This window comes from Alexandromys fortis, unplaced genomic scaffold (assembly GCF_014885135.2).
Source record: "Alexandromys fortis isolate MF-2015 unplaced genomic scaffold, M_Fortis_MF-2015_v1.1 scaffold_3, whole genome shotgun sequence".
NCBI classification, from domain to species: Eukaryota; Metazoa; Chordata; class Mammalia; order Rodentia; family Cricetidae; genus Alexandromys; species Alexandromys fortis.
Window position 1 is genome coordinate 23735987 of NW_026067909.1, and position 19801 is coordinate 23755787.

General features: G+C 45.1%; 1 protein-coding gene across 8 annotated transcripts in view; it reads right to left on the reverse strand.

The window, feature by feature from the left end:
• Mcph1 (microcephalin 1) overlaps window positions 1-16913 on the reverse strand; it is a 212397-nt gene extending 195484 nt beyond the window's left edge. For all 8 annotated transcript variants that reach the window (XR_007590844.1, XM_050137333.1, XM_050137331.1 and 5 more), the window contains exons 1-3: window positions 16448-16913; window positions 14887-14978; window positions 9968-10086 (exon numbers count right to left, since the gene is read on the reverse strand). Coding sequence is in view for 7 of the 8 variants with exons in the window: in XM_050137333.1 (XP_049993290.1) it covers window positions 9968-10086; window positions 14887-14978; window positions 16448-16496 (260 nt within the window). In the remaining variant the exon portion in view is untranslated. The remainder of the gene's footprint in view (window positions 1-9967; window positions 10087-14886; window positions 14979-16447) is intronic.
• Between the last annotated feature and the right edge of the window lie 2888 nt (window positions 16914-19801).

Here is a 19801-nt window from a genome sequence, read left to right on the forward strand (position 1 = left end):
CTGGTAAGCCAGCTCGTGGGCTACACAGAATATTAGAAATGGGTTAGAACAATATGTAAGAGCTAGCCAATAAGAAGCTGGAACTAGCCGGGCCAGGCAGTGTTTGAAAGAATACAGTTTCCGTGTAATTATTTCGGGCATAAGCTAGCCATGCGGGCGGCCGGGTGCCGGGGATGCAGCCCCGCCGCCGCTCCTAACAGAATAAATGGGAAAGAGTAGGGAAACAGGGTGCCTAGCCATACCCACTTCCCCAACACCAGGGTGGAGGCTTTGGGTCCATGTGAGACAACTGAAACCCAAAACTTTGGACATAGGGATGGCAGGCAGCAGCACTCAGGGAAGGGAAACAAACAAACAACAACAACAACCTATTTATGGTAGACTCAAGATCCAACTACCTACTTCCTAACAGAACTGTAAGCACAACCCACTAACTTAACAAAACAGTATCAGGCACCTTGGTATAAAGAGAAAGAATGTTTGTGTGCAAAGAATGCAGATCTATCTGTGGCAGCTGGGCACCCTGATGGGGGACTGGTTAAAAACAAATTTCCTGTGTCTGGAGAGATGGCTCCATAGTTAAGAGCACTGGATCAGTCTCAGCACCTACATGGTGACTCACATTCATTTGTAACTACAATTCAGAGGATCTAATGCCCTCTTCTGGCCGCTGTGGGTACTGCATGCATGTGAGACATGCAGGCACTCATACATGTAAATAAAAATAAATCTTGAGGTTGGAGAGATGGCTCAATGGTTTAGAGTACTGGATGCTCTTTCAGAGGACCCTGGTTCAATTCCCAGCACCCACATGGCAGCTTATAACTGTCTGTAGTTCCAGTTCTAGAGGATCTGACAGCCTCACAGATATGCAGGCAGGTAAAATACCAATGCATATAAAATACAATAAATATATAAAAACATTAAAAAATTATAAAAAGAAAACTATTATATATTTCTATAAGCAACTTTCTAGATTAAAGTTAGCCTCTGAGAATGCCTCTGACAAACTCTCTTGACTACATTAAAGGATGAAGGAGGACCCACCTCGACTGTGGATGAGACCATTCTCTTACTGTGAAATGGGGAGGGCAGACTGAGCACTAGCACATGCGCACTGATTGTTCTGCACTGACTGTGGATCTAACAGGACCCGCCCTCTCATCCTTGCTGCTGTGACCTGCCTGCCACAGTGAACTGTACCCTGGAATTAAGTCCAACAAACCTCTGCTCCCTAAGTTGCTCTGTCAGGGTATTTCTATCACAGCAACAGAAAAGAAGCTGAGCTCCACCCTAAGCCCTGTAATGATCGAGTCCTCTCCTTACTCTCTGTGTGTGTGCATGCATACATCCATACAATCAAATGTTATTTGGTCAAAAAAAGGAAGCAAATAAAAATGACAACATGAAGGACCTTGCTAAGAAGTAACCTCAGGTGCTCCATACGACGTGACTGCATTTATGCACAATGTTCATAACTGGGAAACTAAAGACAGAGAGTTGCTGAGGCTGCAAACATGGAGAGTGATGGCTAAAGGGCAAGGCTTCAAATCAAGGGAACAAAATAGTTTGACACTGTGGCGATGGCTGCACAACTCTGAGTATGTTTAAAAGCAGTGAACTGGATACTTCCACTGCAAATTGTATGGTATGTAAATTAGAATGTAGGAGAGACTGCTATATATCCACTCTTAGTAGCTAAATCCCAAGTGTGGGTGAAAGCATGGAACAAAAGGACACTCACACTGCTGGAGGAACGTGAAACCACGAGGCCACCTTGTTTGGGTCATAAACCACGAGAAATGAAAACACAGAAAGGCACAAACACAAATCTCCATGACAACTTCATTCATAGTAACCAAAAATGGAAAACTGTTCAAGTTTCTACCACTGGCAAACACATTGTGGTATGTACATGCAATAGATACTGCTTGGCTAACCAACCGAAGGAAACTATTGCTGCAGAAGACATGGAGAAATCTCTAAACTATCACATGGCTGAAGGAAGCCAAGCAATGCATGCTAGAAGAGTACATCTGCCTGAAACCCTATAGCAGGGAAACTAACTTCTGGCTACAGAGTCCAGACCAGAGGCTGCTCCGGGGCGGGGGCTGTAAAGGGGCAGGTGGTACTTAAGGGGTTATAAAACACCTATATTTTGAGACAAGGTCTCACATTGTACCTCAGGCTGTTTGGAACTAGCCATATAGCCCAATCAAGCCTTGAAGTCTCGGTGATCCTCCTGTCTCAGCTTCCTGAGTGCTAGCATTACAGACATAAGCCACCATACTTGGTTTAAGGCATACAGATACAAAGCTGGTTTTAAGAAACAATCCCATCACTTAAGCCTCCAGAGCCCGCAGCTTCAGAAAGGTCCTGACAGAAGAGCGGGGAGTACTGACTCACGCCCACGATCTCAACACTTGGGAGACAGAGGCGCAGACTGCTGCACGCTGAAGGCCAGCCTGAGCTACAGACACATGGTGAGATGGGAGAAGGCTGGAGATGAAAGGGAAGACAGACAACCAACAACGGCAGTAAGAGCCTCTGAAGAGCAGCAGGAGGAAAGTGATGCCCCTCAGGGGCTTCTTCTCTACCCGGCTGAGCTTAACCCTGAGTTCTCACCAGCTTGTTCTCACTCAAGAAAAATGTCAGTAGAAGGAGAGAAACGGTTGGGGCTCATGAATATAAGAGAAACTGAAACTACAGATCCTGTCAGCACAGATAGACTATCCCGGTCACCATAAGGACAAGGTCAGCTACAATGGACATGTCTGCACCAGCTCTGGTGTGTAAACACTGTCCCCTCCCTTCTGGTTTACAAACTAAGTTTAGCTCACTGACCATCTGCCCAAGTTTATAAAATTACTAAATATGTTCTATAGCTAATTGTTTCGGGAAGGCTTGATTCATATCATCAAAATTTGTGCCTGGTCTATGTGACATACTTAGAGAAGACATGTCTAACCTAACTTTAGAATAAGCATCCCATCAGAGTGACAGGATGTACATTCAAGCTCAGATTCAGAATTCGGTCAGTTTCCACATGAAGTGAAACATAAATCTAGGCAAGGGACTTGCATGTTCACACACGTGCTAAGGTATGAAGCTACTCAGTAAAAACTCACACTGAACTAGGCAAGGGAATTAATAGCAGCAGGTGGATCTCTGTGAGTTCAAGGACAGCATGATCTACATAGTGAGTTCCAGGACAGCTTGGGATGTAGCCCAAGTGAGACCTTGTGTCAAAAACAAAAACAAGGTCTAGAGAGAGAGTCAGTAGTTAAGGGCATGTAATGTTTCTCCAGTGGGCCGAATCTTGATTCCCAGAGCCTGTCAGCTAAATTACAACCAGCTGTAACTTAACTCCAAGCAGAGCTGATGCCTCTGGCCTCCCTGGGGAACTCAAATGCACCTACCCACACAGACCTGTAATTAAAATAATAAAGCCAAACTCCACTAATAACCAAAAGCCTCTCATTTATCTGGCACCCCATCAATATGATTAACAGAAAAAGCTTCCTAGTAGACTTCTAATGGTAACATTAGCACCCCATCTAGTGGCCACAAGGCAGTCCTGACAACACCAGCAGGAGCCAATTCAGAGCTGAGGGAGGCTGCAGCTGCTTCTTTCCCACTCCCTCACAAGGGCCAGTCCTGCGGCTCCTTCACCTCCTCCAAACTGTTGCCCTTTACCCCCTAATCCAGTCTGTGAAGCACCTAAGCAGCAGAGTATCATTTTCTAACACAAATATACTGACTGTATTAGGATTAGGTCTGGACACGTCTCAAAATTCACTTGCCTAGCACACAGTCCTGGGACACAAGGAAGAACACAGGAAGGTCTGATTGAGCAGTATCTGAGCAGAGAAAACAGTGGATCTGAACTGGGACCTGAGTTCTGAGCGCTAAAAACCAGGCTGTACCCAGTGAGGGTCAGAACAAAGCAGAGAGGCTGCACATCAGTCTCCATCTCTCCATCTGTGGACCCAGACCTGAATCTGCAGGACGTGCGAGGGACAGCCAGCCAAGGAGTCTTCCAGCAGTGTACTTGCTGATCACCACTTCTGTCCCACACAGCTGTGGAAAGAGGTCACTATAGGTTTCTCACGTTCTTCCCGCACACCATCATGCTGCCAGCCACACCAACCAGGAAGAGTTACTCTTCCACAGGCCTAGGTCCCGGACCTGCAGCAGTCTTAGACCTACCTTTAACAGGCTGACAAAAGCTAATGGATGCATTTCTTTGTTGTTGTTGTTTTAGCCACTGTTTTAAAATTTTAATTTATGCTCAACTTTCTCCAAAAGACCCAGAGGATGAGAGCCAGGTTCATCTTTAATTATTCTGGCTTCATCTTTTGTTTTCTTGGATATAGAATTTTCTGTTCTCAAAGGAAAGGTCATTGTCATCAGAGACTGGTACAGTCTGAAACCTGGTACCCAATAGACTCCACACTCATGACCAGCCAATGAAAAACTGGTAAGTGTCTCCAGGCAGTTAAAAGAAAAGCCAGACCAGTAATTAAAAGGTCATCTCAGCTCACTTAAAATCAGGAAAAACAAGAATAAAAACAATACTTTTTACTTACAAATTAAGACATATCTTTTTATATTACTAGAAAGAGTGGAAATTAAGGCATTCTTTCCAGGAAAATTTGGCAGCATTTACCACAAATCACAATGTGTAAGTCCCTTTGAGCTAAAAAACTCCATTTATGGCATTTAAACCTGCAGAATGACATGTATCTGGAGAACGGTAGTGTCCAGAGGTTCCATATCACACTGATTCTGACTGGAAAAGGGAATTAAATAAAAATGTCTATCAGACCAGTTATGCTATTTCCTGCATCTCTAATACAACTCCCCCCCCCATTTTTGGAGATTGGGTCTTACGTTCCCACACGGCCTCAAACAACTCTTCCTGTGTAGCTGAGGATGACCTTGAACTCTGATCCTTCTCCTGCCTCTATGCCCTACTCCATAGCTCAAAACCCCGTTTGGGAATGCTGGGATAGTTATAAAACTTGGGGGTTACAACCTATGTCTGAAACCAGAACTCGATAAGCCAAATAAAAGAGACAACTTAAAAGCAGAAAGCAGGTTTATTCAATGTCCAAACACGTTTTCCTGCTTCACCAAGTATAGGAAAAAAGAAACTGATATGGGCAAGCTCAGGCAGAAAGAAGAAATGCCCCTACAGTGAAATGACTCCAGCAGCTGCTGGGAACATCCACCTTTACCCTGCACTTGGAGTCAGCTCACTCTGAGGGGCAGAGACACCCCCAAAGTGTGTCTTAATCTCTTCATGATCACCATTTTTCTGCTTCCCAGTATTAATTTGGCTCTTTTGATTGTTATTGAGTTCATAAGGCCAGACCTGACTTGGGGCAAAGATTATGACCCCCAGGTGGAATAAGAGGATTATAGACATGCACCACAGCCCCACCTTATACTGCACTGGGGGGGGGGTCAATCCAGGGTTCTGTGCATGCCAGGCAAACACTCTACCAACTGAGCCACAGCCTGTCATATAAAGTATTATTTTATATAAGAGCATGGGCCAAGGTCTGCAGCCATGGCTCAGTGGGAAGGATACAAGTTGTTCTTGCAGAGGACCTGGATTCATGTTCCAGCACCCACATGGTAGCTCACAACCATCCATGGCTCCAGTTTCAGGGGTCCAATGGCCTCTTCTGACCTCTGTGAGCACTGTACACACATTGTGAACCTACACACTCATATACTTAAATACATGTAATAAAAATAAAATTTCAAAAGGTTAGTTTAAAAAAAGTGGGATAGATCTTTATGTACAAATATGTAAGAATTGCTCCACTATATAGTTCTTTGGGATGGCTCAGACTATAAAGACACTTGGCACCAAGAGTGATGATCTGAGTTCCATTCCCAGAACCCACGTGATCGTAGGAGAGCACAGACTTCTACAAGCTGTCCTCTGATTAGTATCTGTGTGCCATGGCATAAGCACACCTACAGAAGCACCACCCCTCCCACACACAAATAAATGAAGAAAAGATAAGGGTAACTGAGAGTCTGGATATAAATCTATGATATTAACCAATTTTCACCAATGGGTCCAAAAACATTAATCTTTTCAAACAGCGGTGTTGTGGCATCTACCTGCCCACATGCAAGACAACACAAGCAGAACCCTCCTTTGCCATTTACATTCACAGACGAAAGACAGCACATAAACCATTAAGACCCCTTAAAAAGAAGCAGAGATACAAATCTGTGTGGTCTGGATTTGGCAATGATTTCCTAAGGATGACAATCAACGCAGAGGAAACCAAAGAAAAGCATCAAAAAAGGAATGCAACTGAAGAAGTGGAGGCTACATGTAAACTGAGAAAGACAGGTTTGTAAACAACATGTATGACAAAGCTCTTACCGCCTGAACACACGAATAACCTCACAAGGAAGTTTACAATAAGAAAATATTTACAATAAGAAAATATTACAATAAGAAAATATTTCTTATTTACAATAAGAAAATGGAGAGGTGGCTCAGAGATTAAGAGCACTGGCTGTTCTTCCAGAGGTCCTGAGTTCAATTCCCAGCAACCACATGGTGACTCACAACCATCTGTAATGAGATATGGTGTCCTCTTCTGGTGTGCAGGTGTGTAAGCAGGAGGACCATTGTATAAATAATAAAAAGGAAAATATTTACAATATAACCAATATTTATATATAATTCATATATATAATAAAAATAAAAATTATTTAAGGAAAATACTTGAGAAAACTTCATTCTTCAGGAATGAGTATCAACAAGAACAGTACCTATATATATGTATGTTTGTAAATGTATGAGAGGCTGTCTTACTATATTTAGCATATGGATATAGGCAACTGTTCAATGAAAAAATGATATGTGATGTTGTGAAAAACAGGGTGCACATGGATATAAAACATACAAGAGAAATGTAAAAGTGGGCAGAATCATTAGACACATGAAATGACCTGAGTTCAGTATTTTATGGTTGAATAGCCTTATTTGAAGACTGAGATTACTTTCCTTTTTTTTAAAAATTTTGAGACAGTATTAACTTAGGTGAACATTCCACCTAGTCTCTAAAACTAGTCTTTTAAACTTTGCAGAGTTTAATATTCGAGATGCTCATCCAATAAATAGATGCAAATATCCCCAAATCTGAAAACACTTCTTGCCTCAAGCATTTTGAATATGGGATAATTATTTGTGTGTGAAGTTCAGGGCACTAAAACTTCTATTCCACAGACAGTAATGTCACACAGCCCGTTTGTATCCTATTTTTAAAAATCTTATTTTTGTTGTTTTTTAGACAAGGTCTTACTACGTAGCCTAAGTCCCAACAATCCTCCCAAGCACAGGGATTACATGAGCCACTCCTTGACTTTCATCTAACAAATGGAACCCATCCATCCTCCCTATTTGGTGACAGATAACCTGAAAAAGGTCTCTGGAATAGGACATTTCCTGAATCCTACATCATAAAGCAATCCCTCCCTCCTGCTATTTTAGAAAACTGAGAGGAATCTAAATGAAACAGCAGTAAGGCTGAGCTCAGAGTGACGAAGACATCTGAACGCTGGCTCCTGAACAACTTGCCAGGAACACACCAGTCCTGAGCAGGAAGCTGACCGTGCAGGAGGCTGGGCAGAGTAGAAACATCAACATTACACTTTCTGACCCCAACACTGGCCTAGAACAAATGTATGTGTTATAATTAGAAATCCATGTGATCACTGTCCTAGTGCCTGTCACACAGCTTCTACTTCTAAAATTCCTGAATATTCATCTTTTATTGTGTCTGTTAAGTTTCTGCTAATGACTGGTTTTATGGTGGGAACCTGGCTAGTCTGGAAGGACCAATTGAGAATTTGAGGCTAAAACCTCTACGCTACTCACACACCTCCAAAAATGGGAACAGTGGCTGGGCGGTGGTGGCTCACGCTTTTAATCCCAGCATTCAGGAGGCAGAGGCAGGTGGATTTCTGTGAGTTCGAGGCCAGCCTGGTCTACAAGAGCTAGTTCCAGGACAGGCTCCAAAGTCACAAAGAAACCCTGTCTCAAAAACCAAAAAAAAAAAAAAACCAAACAAATAAATAAAATTAAAAAATGGAAACAGTGAAGATTCAGTCCTATACAAGCCAGCAAGGGGGTTGATGAGCTTTCAGGTGTTCTAATATACAGAGAAGGTGGCACGCTCTAAGACGGTATGGGGGGGGCTTCAGGCACAAGAACCCTGTGTGCATCTCTTCTACTTGGCAGTCCTGAGAAGCACCCTTGGTAACAAACCAGTGACCTGAGGAGAGCAGCCTGACAGACCAGGGAGGTGAGGAGAGTCCTGACAGGCCAGGGAAGATGCAAGAGTTCTTCCTTAAATAATGTGAGCTATTTGAACAAACCATCAACTCAAGAAGGGAGTAACGGAAACCCTGTTCATAGCTGGTGGGACAGAAGTGGTGGAGGCCTGAACTTATGACTGCCATCTCAGGTCAGTACAGACCTGAAGGACTGAGCCCCTACCCTGTGTGATCTGACCCCAAGTCCAGGCAGAGTGTCATAACTGAGCTGCTGGACATTCAGCTGGTGCTAAGTGAACTGGTAACTAACTTAGTTGCCCGGTAAAGAAAAGACCCCACACATCTGAGGTCAGAAGTATTGACAAGTACAGTTAGTTCAATGTGTTTTCCCAAATAAAAGGTCCATTCGATTCTGAAAACTAAGCAGCATGGCCACTCAACACTCCACTCTTCAGTGTCCTTCCTCCATTCCTCTCAGCCTGACGTCCAGACCCAGACATATCCAACTTTTTTCCTTCTTTATCTGCTTACCCAGGCTCACGTTTAGTGCAGTGCTTTAATTAACAGCCCCAGTACAGAAAACTCCCCATTTTAGTTGCCAGTCTCTCCCAGAACTTGTTTACCCACTCACCCATCACCTCTACAGTAAGGTCTAGTAAGTATCTGACATTTGATTCCGCATATCTTGATAGCTAGCAGCCCCAGTTCTCTAGAGTCTTCCCAATCTCAGCCAATGCCATCTTTCTGGTTCTGCAGAGTCTGACTACATCAGGCAATGAACAGCCGTCCTTAGCAACCCCACACATATACACACACTAGTTACTTCTTGTTGTTGTTTGTAAATCCTGAACTGGTCAGTCCTCACTACCACACTGCTTACTGTCCTGGTCGGATCTGAACTTTCACCAGCTCCTCATCACTGTCAGCTTCTGCTAACCTCAATCTCAAAGCACAGTTAATTCCATGTCACTCCCAGAAGAGCCTCCACACTGTGCACCTGACCTACTGACTTCAGCTCCCATCTAAACCTCCCTTTGATGGCTGGATTGTCATTAAACCCCACACAATTGTATTCCTAACAAAACCGCAAAGGGACTGCATTTGGAGACAGGATATTTAAATTAGTAAGTAAAGTAAGGGAAGTCATTGCTGAAGACCTAATCCAATGTGACTGATAACCTTTTAAGAGAAAATGAGGACAGAAACGTAAACAGAGGGAATGTCATGAGAACGTAGGAAGGAGATGGCCACGTACAGTCCAAGGATATCTCAAAAGAAACAAGTCGCAGACACCTGAGGTATACAGCTTCCAGCGTGGGGAGAAGATAAACTGTAGCCATGAAGGTCTGTGTCAACAGCCACATTAGGTAACAACACACAGTGCTCCGTCACATTCCATATCTCCTGCACAGCCAAGGCACATCACTGCCTTAGGCCTTCATACACACCTTCCCTCTACACAGAATCAGCATTTCACTCATTTTTCAGCTGCAGAAGTTGAGGCTTAAAGATATTAAGGCACTTGCCTCCATAGAAGGCTGAGAAAAGATGAAAACCAAATATTACCAAATTCTATGACCTAGGCAAAGCACTAAAAGGAGAATTTTGCCAATCTTTGAAAACTACTGGAGAAAAACAGAGGTCAACTACTTACTTTTCAACCCAGAGGACGGAAACCAGCTTTGCCCCTATCTTCAGGGCTTTGTCCCAGGTGCTTTGATATCCATCTTTAAAGATGACATGGGTCACTTGTTTGTTGAAAGTTTTTGAAACCTGTGGACAAAATCCAAAAACCAAATGCTCACTGCTATCTTTTCCTAATTTCTTAAATAAAATGATTAAAAAGAGCACTGTTCAATATTTGTCAAAATGAAATGATCAAAATCCTTACCCTAGGATTTCACTTCTCAGAATACACCAAAAAAAATATTGTAGTTAATGTGGAATGATGCTTTTGCATGGCACGGTGGTACACAGCTTTAATTCCAGCACCCAGCACTCACGAGGCAGAAGCAGGAGGATCTCTGAGTTGAAGGTCAGTCTGATCCACATAGAGAGTTCAAGGGCAGCCAGAGCTCCAAAGTGAGACCTTGTCTCAACCTATCCCCACCAAAATACATCTGCAGCAGTCAGAATGAAGATGAGGATAAAGAGAAGGGGACAGGACAAACCAGAAGAGCCCAGGGATAAAGGAACAGGAAAAGAAAAGTGGACAGGAGGAGGCACCACCTATTTACCACTGTTAAGACTGGGAGACACAACAAGGATCCTTCTTCATCCTTCACCTCCACAGGAGTTGTGGCTTATGTGCACATAGATAGGCACAGGCGCCTTAAATGTCTTTTAAACTTTCCATATTGGGTTATGGGCATAGCTCAGTTGGTAGAGTACTTGCCTGCACACACAAAGAACTGGGTTCTATCCTCCCATCACTTTAAAAAACTAGGTATGGGGAAACACCTATAACCCTGGTGCTTAGGTGGAGACAGGAGAACCATACAGTCAAGGCAATCTTCTGCTACACAGCCTGAGTACATGAGACCCTTTCTCAATAAGTAAGTAAATAAATAAATGAAAATCCCTCTGCATTACAGAGAAACAGTGTAACTTGGAGGAAACAAACAGCAAGGAGAATACATATCTGATTAAGTTAAAATCAGTATCTTGAGAAGATGCAATATTTATGTGATAAAATCAGATATTTCAAAGGGGCCAAGACCTAAAGAGTTACTAAAATTTAAGAATGGGGAAAAAATTCCGTAGAAACAGTAGAGAGCCAAATAAAGAAAATCTCCCCAGCGACAGAGCACACAGAAAACAGGTAACGGGGAAAGGCAGGGTCAAAAGAAGCACAGCTCATGATCCTGCAGCCAAGTTATGGGGTTAAAACAAACAAATAGGGGAGACGAAGCAGAAATTATAATAACCAAGGAAAACGTTCTCAGAATCAAGGTCATGCATTCTGGATCACAAGACCCCTTCACAGCACACGTGTGAACAGAGCCACACCAATCACATAGCCATTCCACTCAGGGTTACTAACTGTTGCTGCTAGAAACAAAAAGCCACGACCAGAGCAGCTTGGAGAGGAAAGGGTTTATTTGTCTTTCTCTCCCTCTCCCCATACACAGGGTTTCTCTGTGTAGCCCTGGCTGTCCTGGAACTCACTCTGTAGACCAGGCTAGCCTTGACCTCAGAGATGAGCCTGCCTCTGCCTCCCGAGCACTGGGATTAAAGGCGTGCGCCACCACTGCCCAACGGGTTTGTCTTATGGTTCATCACTATTTATCACTCAAGGAAGTCAGGACAGGAAGTAAAACAGAGCAGGAACCTGGAGGCAGGCACTGATGCAGAGGCTACAGAGGAGCGCTGCTTCCGGGCTTACTCCCCCTGGCTTGCTCAACCTGTTTTCTTATGTAACCCAGGACTACCAGCCCAGAGTGGCGCCTCTCACAGTGACTGGGTCCTACTCCATCCATCACTAATTAAGAAAATAACCCACAGGCCTGCCTACAGTCTGATCTTATGGGGGCATTTTCTAACTGAGGTTCCCTCCTGTCAGATGACTTTAAATTATGTTAAGCTGATATAAAAGGGTGGAATTAAGAGAATGTCTAGAATAAAGACAAATGGTGAAAGGTGGGAATGGGTGAGAAGATAGAGATAAGATCAACCACAATGAGAAATTACAACTATATCAGACACTATCAGTAGCAATCTGAAGTCAGAAAATAATGTAGAAGCCGGGCATGGAGGCACAAGCCTGTAATCCTGGCACTTCAGGGACTGAGCTAGGAGAATCTTCACTATGAGGTTGAGGATAGTGAAGTGAGACTTTCTGTTGAAAGGTAATGAAATATTCCTTCAAGGGAAAAGAGGGCATGCTAACATTATACAATCAGCTAAAATATTAATCAAGTGGATTCATAAAAACATGATTTTGGAACTGGGGAGATGGCTCAGCAAGTGAAGTGACTGCTTTGCAAACACTGATGTCCTCAGTTTGTGCTGTGGAATATTATTTTAGTATGTGTTACATTTATATAGACTGTGGAACATTCGTGATGCAAAGATGTGTTGTTTAACTCTGTGAAGCTGTGATACTTTGCCTGTCTAAAATACTTGATTGGTCTAATGAAGAACTGAACAGCTGATAGCTGGACAGACAGAAAGGATAGGCAGGGCTGGCAGGCAGAGAAATCTGGGAAAAAGAGAAGGAACAAGAAGAGGAGGACAAGCCACAAGTAAGAGGTAAAGAAAGGTATACTGAACAGGGTGTGGATAAAAGCCCAGAGGCAAAAGGTATGGGTGGGATAATTTAAGAAAGCTGGCAAGAAATAAGCCAAGCTAAGGCCAGACAATCATAAGTAATAATAAGCCTCCATGTGTATTTTTATTTGGGAGCTGGGAGTGGGCCCCCAAAAGAGTAAAGGAGCTCAAAACACAAACAAAAAACAAAAACAAAAAACAACTGCAAGTTTGATTCCCTGAACCTGTGTAAAAAGTCAGACATGGTGGTAGATGCTTGTAATCCCAGCTCTGGGAGGCTTGAGCCTACGGTCTTCAGCATGCCAGGCAGATTTTCTGCTACTAAATTTTATACCTTTCTTATTTTATTTTTTTAAAATTGTGATACAGAATCTGATAAGGTACCTTCAACTTGGCTATCTGCCTCATTCTCTCAAGTAACTGGGATACGGTCCTGCACCAGTGGGCCAAGCTCAAGGGTATGTATGCATAGATAGGGTTTTGTACTATTTATAGGTTCAGGCATCTTGGGGTCTTAGATTTTATCTTCCCTAGAAACAGAAGAGTTAGGGACCTAGCTCGGCGATAGTGTACTAGTTATGCGTGAGGCCAAGCGTTCCACCTCAGCACAAAAGGAACATAATGCAAAGGACTGGCTGCTCTTGGGTTTCATCACAAATTTCACGGCCCTGTATAGTAGGAGTTTACAGAGCAGAGCTGTTCCTTTTGTGCACAGCCATTCTCAAGGCAGTCAGAACGAGCCCAGCCCACTACCTGGGGACACTCTCCCCAAGGCTTTCATGTGAGCAGACAGTAAGCAGCACCTATTAGCCTTAGTCCGGAGGAGGAGCTGCTAAAATACCACTGACTGCATCTGGACAGAGGCACAAACCAGAATTCACACACTGACTCAAAATGGGACTCCACTTGGTGCTCCACCTGCCAGTGTAACAAAACAAGCTGGGCCTCTTCAGTGAAAAACAGGTTGACCTTCCTTCCACATAGAAGGTCCCTGGTTTACCACGGTTTACTCTGAAGTGATAGGAAAGTGATGTACTGTCGGTAGAAATTGTATGCTGTTCATCTGGATATGAACTGTAGGATATGCATCATATTTCACGATGCAAACAATAACAATTTTCAGTCAGTCCCAAGAGCCACTGTGCCACACACGCTGCCAAGCTATGACGCTGTGTGATTACATACATTTTCAATGTACAGATTTTCTTTTTTTTTTTTAACAATGGTTATATTGGCTTTGAACTCCACTGTAGGTGGTGGTGCATCTGTGCAGACTTCTCTACTCTAAGCCTTTGACCTTACTTCACATGGGTTAGGGTGGCTAAGCAAGGCAGGTACTGCTCTAATACCAATGCTTACTCTGCCTTGAGTTACCCTGCCAGGCTCTTTATCCACTTCACCCAGCCTGAGGACCAATAAATAAGTAAGCACACTTGTTCAGAGCAGTCTCTGTTCACTGTCTCCGTTTCCTCCTAAGCCAGGATCCCTAATCACTGGAACCCCTTTACCTCTGTAACGAAGTGAACTAAGACAGTCACCTCGTAATTTTCAAACCTCAAGTATATCTTATCTTTTCTTGAGGCTCTGTTGTTCTGAATCCCCATCTTTCTGTTGTTTTTTAAACAAGGCTTCTCTGTGTAGCTCTGGCTGTCTGGACCTTCCTGTGTAGACCAGGCTGGCCAGAGACCCTCCTGAGTGCTGGGATTAAAGGACTGCATCACCACTGCCTGGCCGATCCCCCTCTTTTAAATTCTTCCATACTTGCTTCCACATTCTCTCGACATATTTTTTTTTTTCTCTCTCTCTCTCTCTCTTGTTCCTGGGTTGGTGGTCAGGCCATCGCTGGTCCTTAAATATTCAAAAAGCCACCTCCTTGAGCACTAGTCACGCTAACTAGAATCTGAGTAAAGACAGTATTCTCTTCTGACCCGGGAGATCTTGACCGTCCGCCATGTGACTGCCTCAAGCTCCAGAAATGGCTAGTTAAATGCCAAGATGTCTCCAGCACACCTAAGGACGCGGTCTTCCCTTAGGTGTTATTCTCCTGCATCTTTATTCTTTTGACTCCAAATACCAGTCCTTACAGACCAATGACAGGTCCGTGCTTCTTCCCAGATCCTCCTCGTACCACACCTCCAAGCCCATCTGCTCTGTAATCAACTACTGCCCAACTCCTGTCTGGTGTCATTGTTTTGGCTCTCACAGCTCACCTACTGCCACGTCCTTCATGTCCTAAGGAATAGCTCCCCTAACAAGAAAATGCCATCCAGCGGGCTATCAATCATCCTGATATTAATTTCTTACCTTTGCCCCCATATTCTCAAGCTGTTTTGTAAATGTCTTTGAGTAATTCTCTGTCCCGTTGGAAGACCATACTTCAACATAGGCCACGATATCTGAAAATAAGCCAGACATTAGCAGGAAATACACACTGAGAATTGCAATACCTCCCCCCTGCCCTGCTCGACAGGTTTTTCTCTTGCTCTATTTATGTTAGAAAATGAAAATTTCTACTAGATGTCTATTCCAACTATTATCACTGGTATTTTGGTGGTACTTAAAGTCTCCCTAGTCAGGGTTTAATTACCCTGGATTATGCTTTCTGTAAAAAAACCAAATGCTCCAGGCTTTCTGGACCAGACTATCTTTCAACAACACAATCTCATGGCCATAGCATAGGCAGGAGGTCAAAAAGCCAATATAGCCTTGTTCTAATAAAACTTTGCTTATGGAGCTGAGCATATCAGCACACATCTGTAATCTTAGCATTTAGAGAGTAAGCAAGAGGATGAGGAGTTCTAGGCCAGCCACAGCTATACAGCAAGCTGGAGACCAGCTTGGACTACAGGAGGCCTTGTCTTAAAAAAAAAAAAGAAAAAGAAAAAAGAAAAGCTATTTTTCATTTTTTTTCACATCTAACATTTGAACAAGGGCTGCAGATGTAGCACAGCTGGTAGACTGTTTAGCATACACTAGGTCCTGGGTTTTAAGCCCACTCCAACAAAAACAAGGCGTGGAAGCCCACGCCTATATCCCAGCTCCAGGGAGGAGGATCAGAAATTCAAGGTCCCTCTCGGCTACCTAAGAAGTACTAGGCTAGCACGGGTTAGAGACTCTCTCCAAACACGATTTCCCACCCCGAGGAGTCCCACCGCTAAGTAACTGTGAGCAAAGAAAAAGGAAGACCTGGTTCTGTTACCAAACACTCTAGTAGTATTAGAAAAACAGTTACCCCTGGTTACAGAATTGTGCAAACAGCGGGCCTGTTCTGTCGGCGCTCCTACTCCAAGTCCCATCACACCAATCTCTTTCCTCAAAACCAAACTCTACAACCATCAGTACGCCCCGGCCCTCAGCTTGTGGAGTGGTGCCTGGGAACAGATGCACTTGCGGGCTCAACGATGAGGACCCTAACTAAGCCTTGATCTCCCTACCAGTAAAATGAACGGAGTTGTTGGCACGAGAAAAACAGGAAGGTTCCACAGGTGTCAGCTGAGTAGGACCCACCGAGAGGCCACTCCCATTACTACCAAATCAATACTTTCCCTGACCCCGCAAGGACCCAGGCTCTCAGAGAGCTAAGATGGGACCCGATCTTCCTGCCAGCAGTCAAGGCACTGGGGGGGGGGGGAACACAGGTACCATGGCAGGGACTTCGAGGGGCGTGAAGGGCATATGGCGAATACCGGAGGGGGTGTCCACACAGGTGGTCGCGACCCTGGGTGAGGAGGACACTACGTGGTGTGAGGATACCAGGATGTGAGGACACCCCAGTCTGAGCGGACCCCGGTGGACCAGCAAGTGTTTCCGAAGAAAACTTGGTCAAGCAAACCTCCCCCCCCCCCAAATGCGCGTGTCTCCTCACCTTTCAGGAAGGAGCCCCCGGAGCCCCCAGCGCTTTCCGAGGCCTCCATGACCCCACCAGGAGAGTGGAACAGAGCGCGCCCGGGCAGGAAGGCAGGGAGGTGCGCATGCGCAGGCCGAGCCCCCTGGAGGCTTGGCGGCTCCGCACCCCGCGTTTGTGGAAAAGGCTCCGGCCTCCTCCCTTCCCTCTCCTTGGGCTCCAGGCTCCGTGGCACACGGCTGCAAAGCCCTGATCCCTCCCGGAGGCTACCCAAGGGGCCCGGCGAGTGGGGCCCACCGCTTCGGGGCGCTCGCTGGTCAACGCCGCGTCGCTTCCCCGGGCTGGGCCCGCGTCCTCCTCCACGGATCGTCCGGTTACCCGGTAGGGCGACCCTGCGCTCTCAGCCCCCTAAACCCACTCCGGAGCGGAACGGAGCCCCTGTGTGTGCCCGGCTCTTCAAACTTCCCGCCAAGGGGCCGCCGAGCCGGGCTGCTTCCCAGACGGGCCCGCCTCCCCGCGCAAGGGCTGCCGGGAAGGGAGGGGGCCGGCCGGCCAGCCAGGTCCAGCTCGTCCTGCGCGGCGCTTGAGGTTCCTTGTTTGGTTAGATGGGGTTTTTCTTTTCTCTTTTCTTTCTTCTTGACACTTACGTTGCATGTATGAGTACTTTGCGTGCGCGGACATATGTGCACCACGTGCGTGCCTGGTGCCGGGGGAAGTCTGAGGAGGGCGTCAGATCCCCTGGAGCAGGAATTACACGTGGTTATGAGCTACCACGTGGGTGCCAGCGACCAAATCCGTGTCTCTACCAGAGCTAATGTCCTTCCACTGAGCTATCTCTATAGCCCCCCGGGTTTTCTTGTTTTTTGTTTTTGAGAGAGAGAGAGAGCGTCTTATTTTCTAGCCCATAACTTTCAGCAGTCCTGCATCTTATTAAAAGACTAACCAAATGTATATAATATTCCTTCACCTGTAACTCAGTTCCCCTTTGTTCGATCATAAAGATCACAATCTTTTCACAAGCTTAGTGAAAACACAGCACTAAAGATTAGAGGGATTCATAACCTAGAATTTAGGAGTATTCTTTGGGATTAGATTGGACTTTACAATGATTTTTGTTGATCCATAACTGGCTGAGGGACTGATGACTTACTAGGCTGTGTCCCTTTCCTGTTTGGGATATGGGAATGCTCTCTGCCAAATTTTGCTAGCCTTCTGAAGGTTCTCAACCTTCCTATTTCATTTTATTGGTTTTTCGAGACAGTGTTTCTCGCCCTGGCTGTCCTCGGACTCCCAGAGACCGCCCTGCCTCTGCCTCCGGAGTGCTGGGATTAAAGGCGTGCGCCATCACCGTCCGGCCTGGCCTCAACCTTCCTAATGCTGTGTCTGTTTAATAACTGCCTCACGTCATGGTGACCCCCCCAACACCATAAAATTATTTTCATTGCTACTTCATAGCTCTAATTTTGCTACTGTTACGAATTGTAATGTAAAGATCTGTGTTTTCTGATGGTCATAGGTGGCCCCTGTGAAAGGGTCATTCAACCTGCAATGGGGTTATGACTCACAGGTTGAGAACCATTGCTTCCTTCTGTCAAAAGATAAAATTGTTGTCGGTCGGTAGTGGCGCGCCTTTAATCCCAGTACTCAGGGAGGCAGAGGCAGGTGGATCTCTGTGAGTTCGAGGCCAGCCTGGTCTACAAGAGCTAGTTACGGGATAGGCACCAAAGCTACAGAGAAACCTTGTCTCGAAAACAAACAAACAAACAAAAAAGTTAAAATTGTTGAGTGTGGTGGTACCCACCTGAGAAACAAGTGCTGGAAATAGGAAGCCACTTTTGATTATATAAAAGAGACCCTATCTTAAAAACAAAACAAAACAAACCTGAAAACAACAACAACAACAAAAAAAAACCAAGTCTATTGTTGGGAATTCTTTCACTGTAACAGCCTGGGAGTTTTCACTAGGCTGTGTCAGCTGCAAAAGAAACTCAGGTAAAGGGCTACCTGTGGTACCTATTACCATACCAAAGTGTCTGCTGCCCTCCAGGCTGGCTCAGTTCCTTGGTTCCTCCCATCTCTTCTCACCCCACCCCTACCCTAGTCTCCAGCTCCTGGGCTTTTGTTCCCTCCGCTTCTCTTTTCTATATAACCCTGTCATTTGGGCCAGGAGTTCTCTTGGTCTTCTTGGCCTCTTTCTTGGACCTCTCTTGTCTTCCCTCTCCTCTTTCTTCTCATGACCTGGTCCATTCTGCTGGCCATGTTCAATGTCCTGCTTCCTCTGCTCTGGACTCTTCCAGATGTCGCTGGCTGTACTCTCCCTCGTGTCTACAATAAAAACCTTCCCCTCAACCATACCCTGGAGTGGTCACATCCTCACTTTATCCAGGCAGTAAGAACAGGACTTGACTAAGAAGGGATACAGAAGCAGGACCATGGCTCAGCTGTGCTTTTAGAGTTCCCTGTTTGGCTGGCTTCAGTGGACTGGAGTCTGCTTTGACTTTTGGGACCTTTTGGTGTCTCTACACCTTGACTCTGCTTTGGTTTGATCAGTTCCGTTGGACCTGGTATTCAAGCTCTTTCCAAAGCATGGACCTCCCTGCGTTATGCCCAAATATGCAATCCCCGCAAGCCAACAAGGAAATCAAGAGTCCCCTATGTAAAAGCAAAGAGCCTTTATTTTAATCAAGTTTGCAAACTCGGTCTCTCCGCAAGTCCAATGTATTGGAATAACCCGGAGAGCCCCGAGCTCAATTACAATAGGGTTTTATAGTAGTAAAGGTGGGGGTGAGGGATTTCTGAGGTTTTAAGACCCCAGATTGACTTTCGTCTATGGTTTCCTGCACTGGCAGGTGTTTCTATCTACAGTGCTTGGAATACCAGGAATTTCCTTTGAAAGGTCCGTTCTTGGGTGGGGGTCCGGTGATCTCAGCTTGTGGTTCCTTCTGCAGCCAGGCATCATCTCAGGGTAAACAATTGAGACTCCATTGAAATTCATCGATGGCCAGAGTCCCAGGAGATAATGGTTGGAAGAAGTAAAGAACATCCTTTGGATGACCTGCCCAGACTTAGATTATCAGGGCTGGCCCTCACACCTGAATCTTGGACACGCTCTTCCCTCACACAGGACATCAGCGCCCCTCCCAGCATCATTTTAAGATTTCCCCATCTCAAACCCCCTGTGACCCTTGGTGAATTTGTGTCAACAGGAAAGAGTGCTGGCCAACTCAGTTAGCCCCATGGGTAAAGCCTGTAATCAAAGTTGGAAATGGACTTTTGGTCAACTAAAATTCAATAGATAGGCTAGATGAGAGAAGGCAGAGGAAGGTGGCACACATTGTGACTTTCTGTGAATGGATGATGGGAATTTTTTTTTTT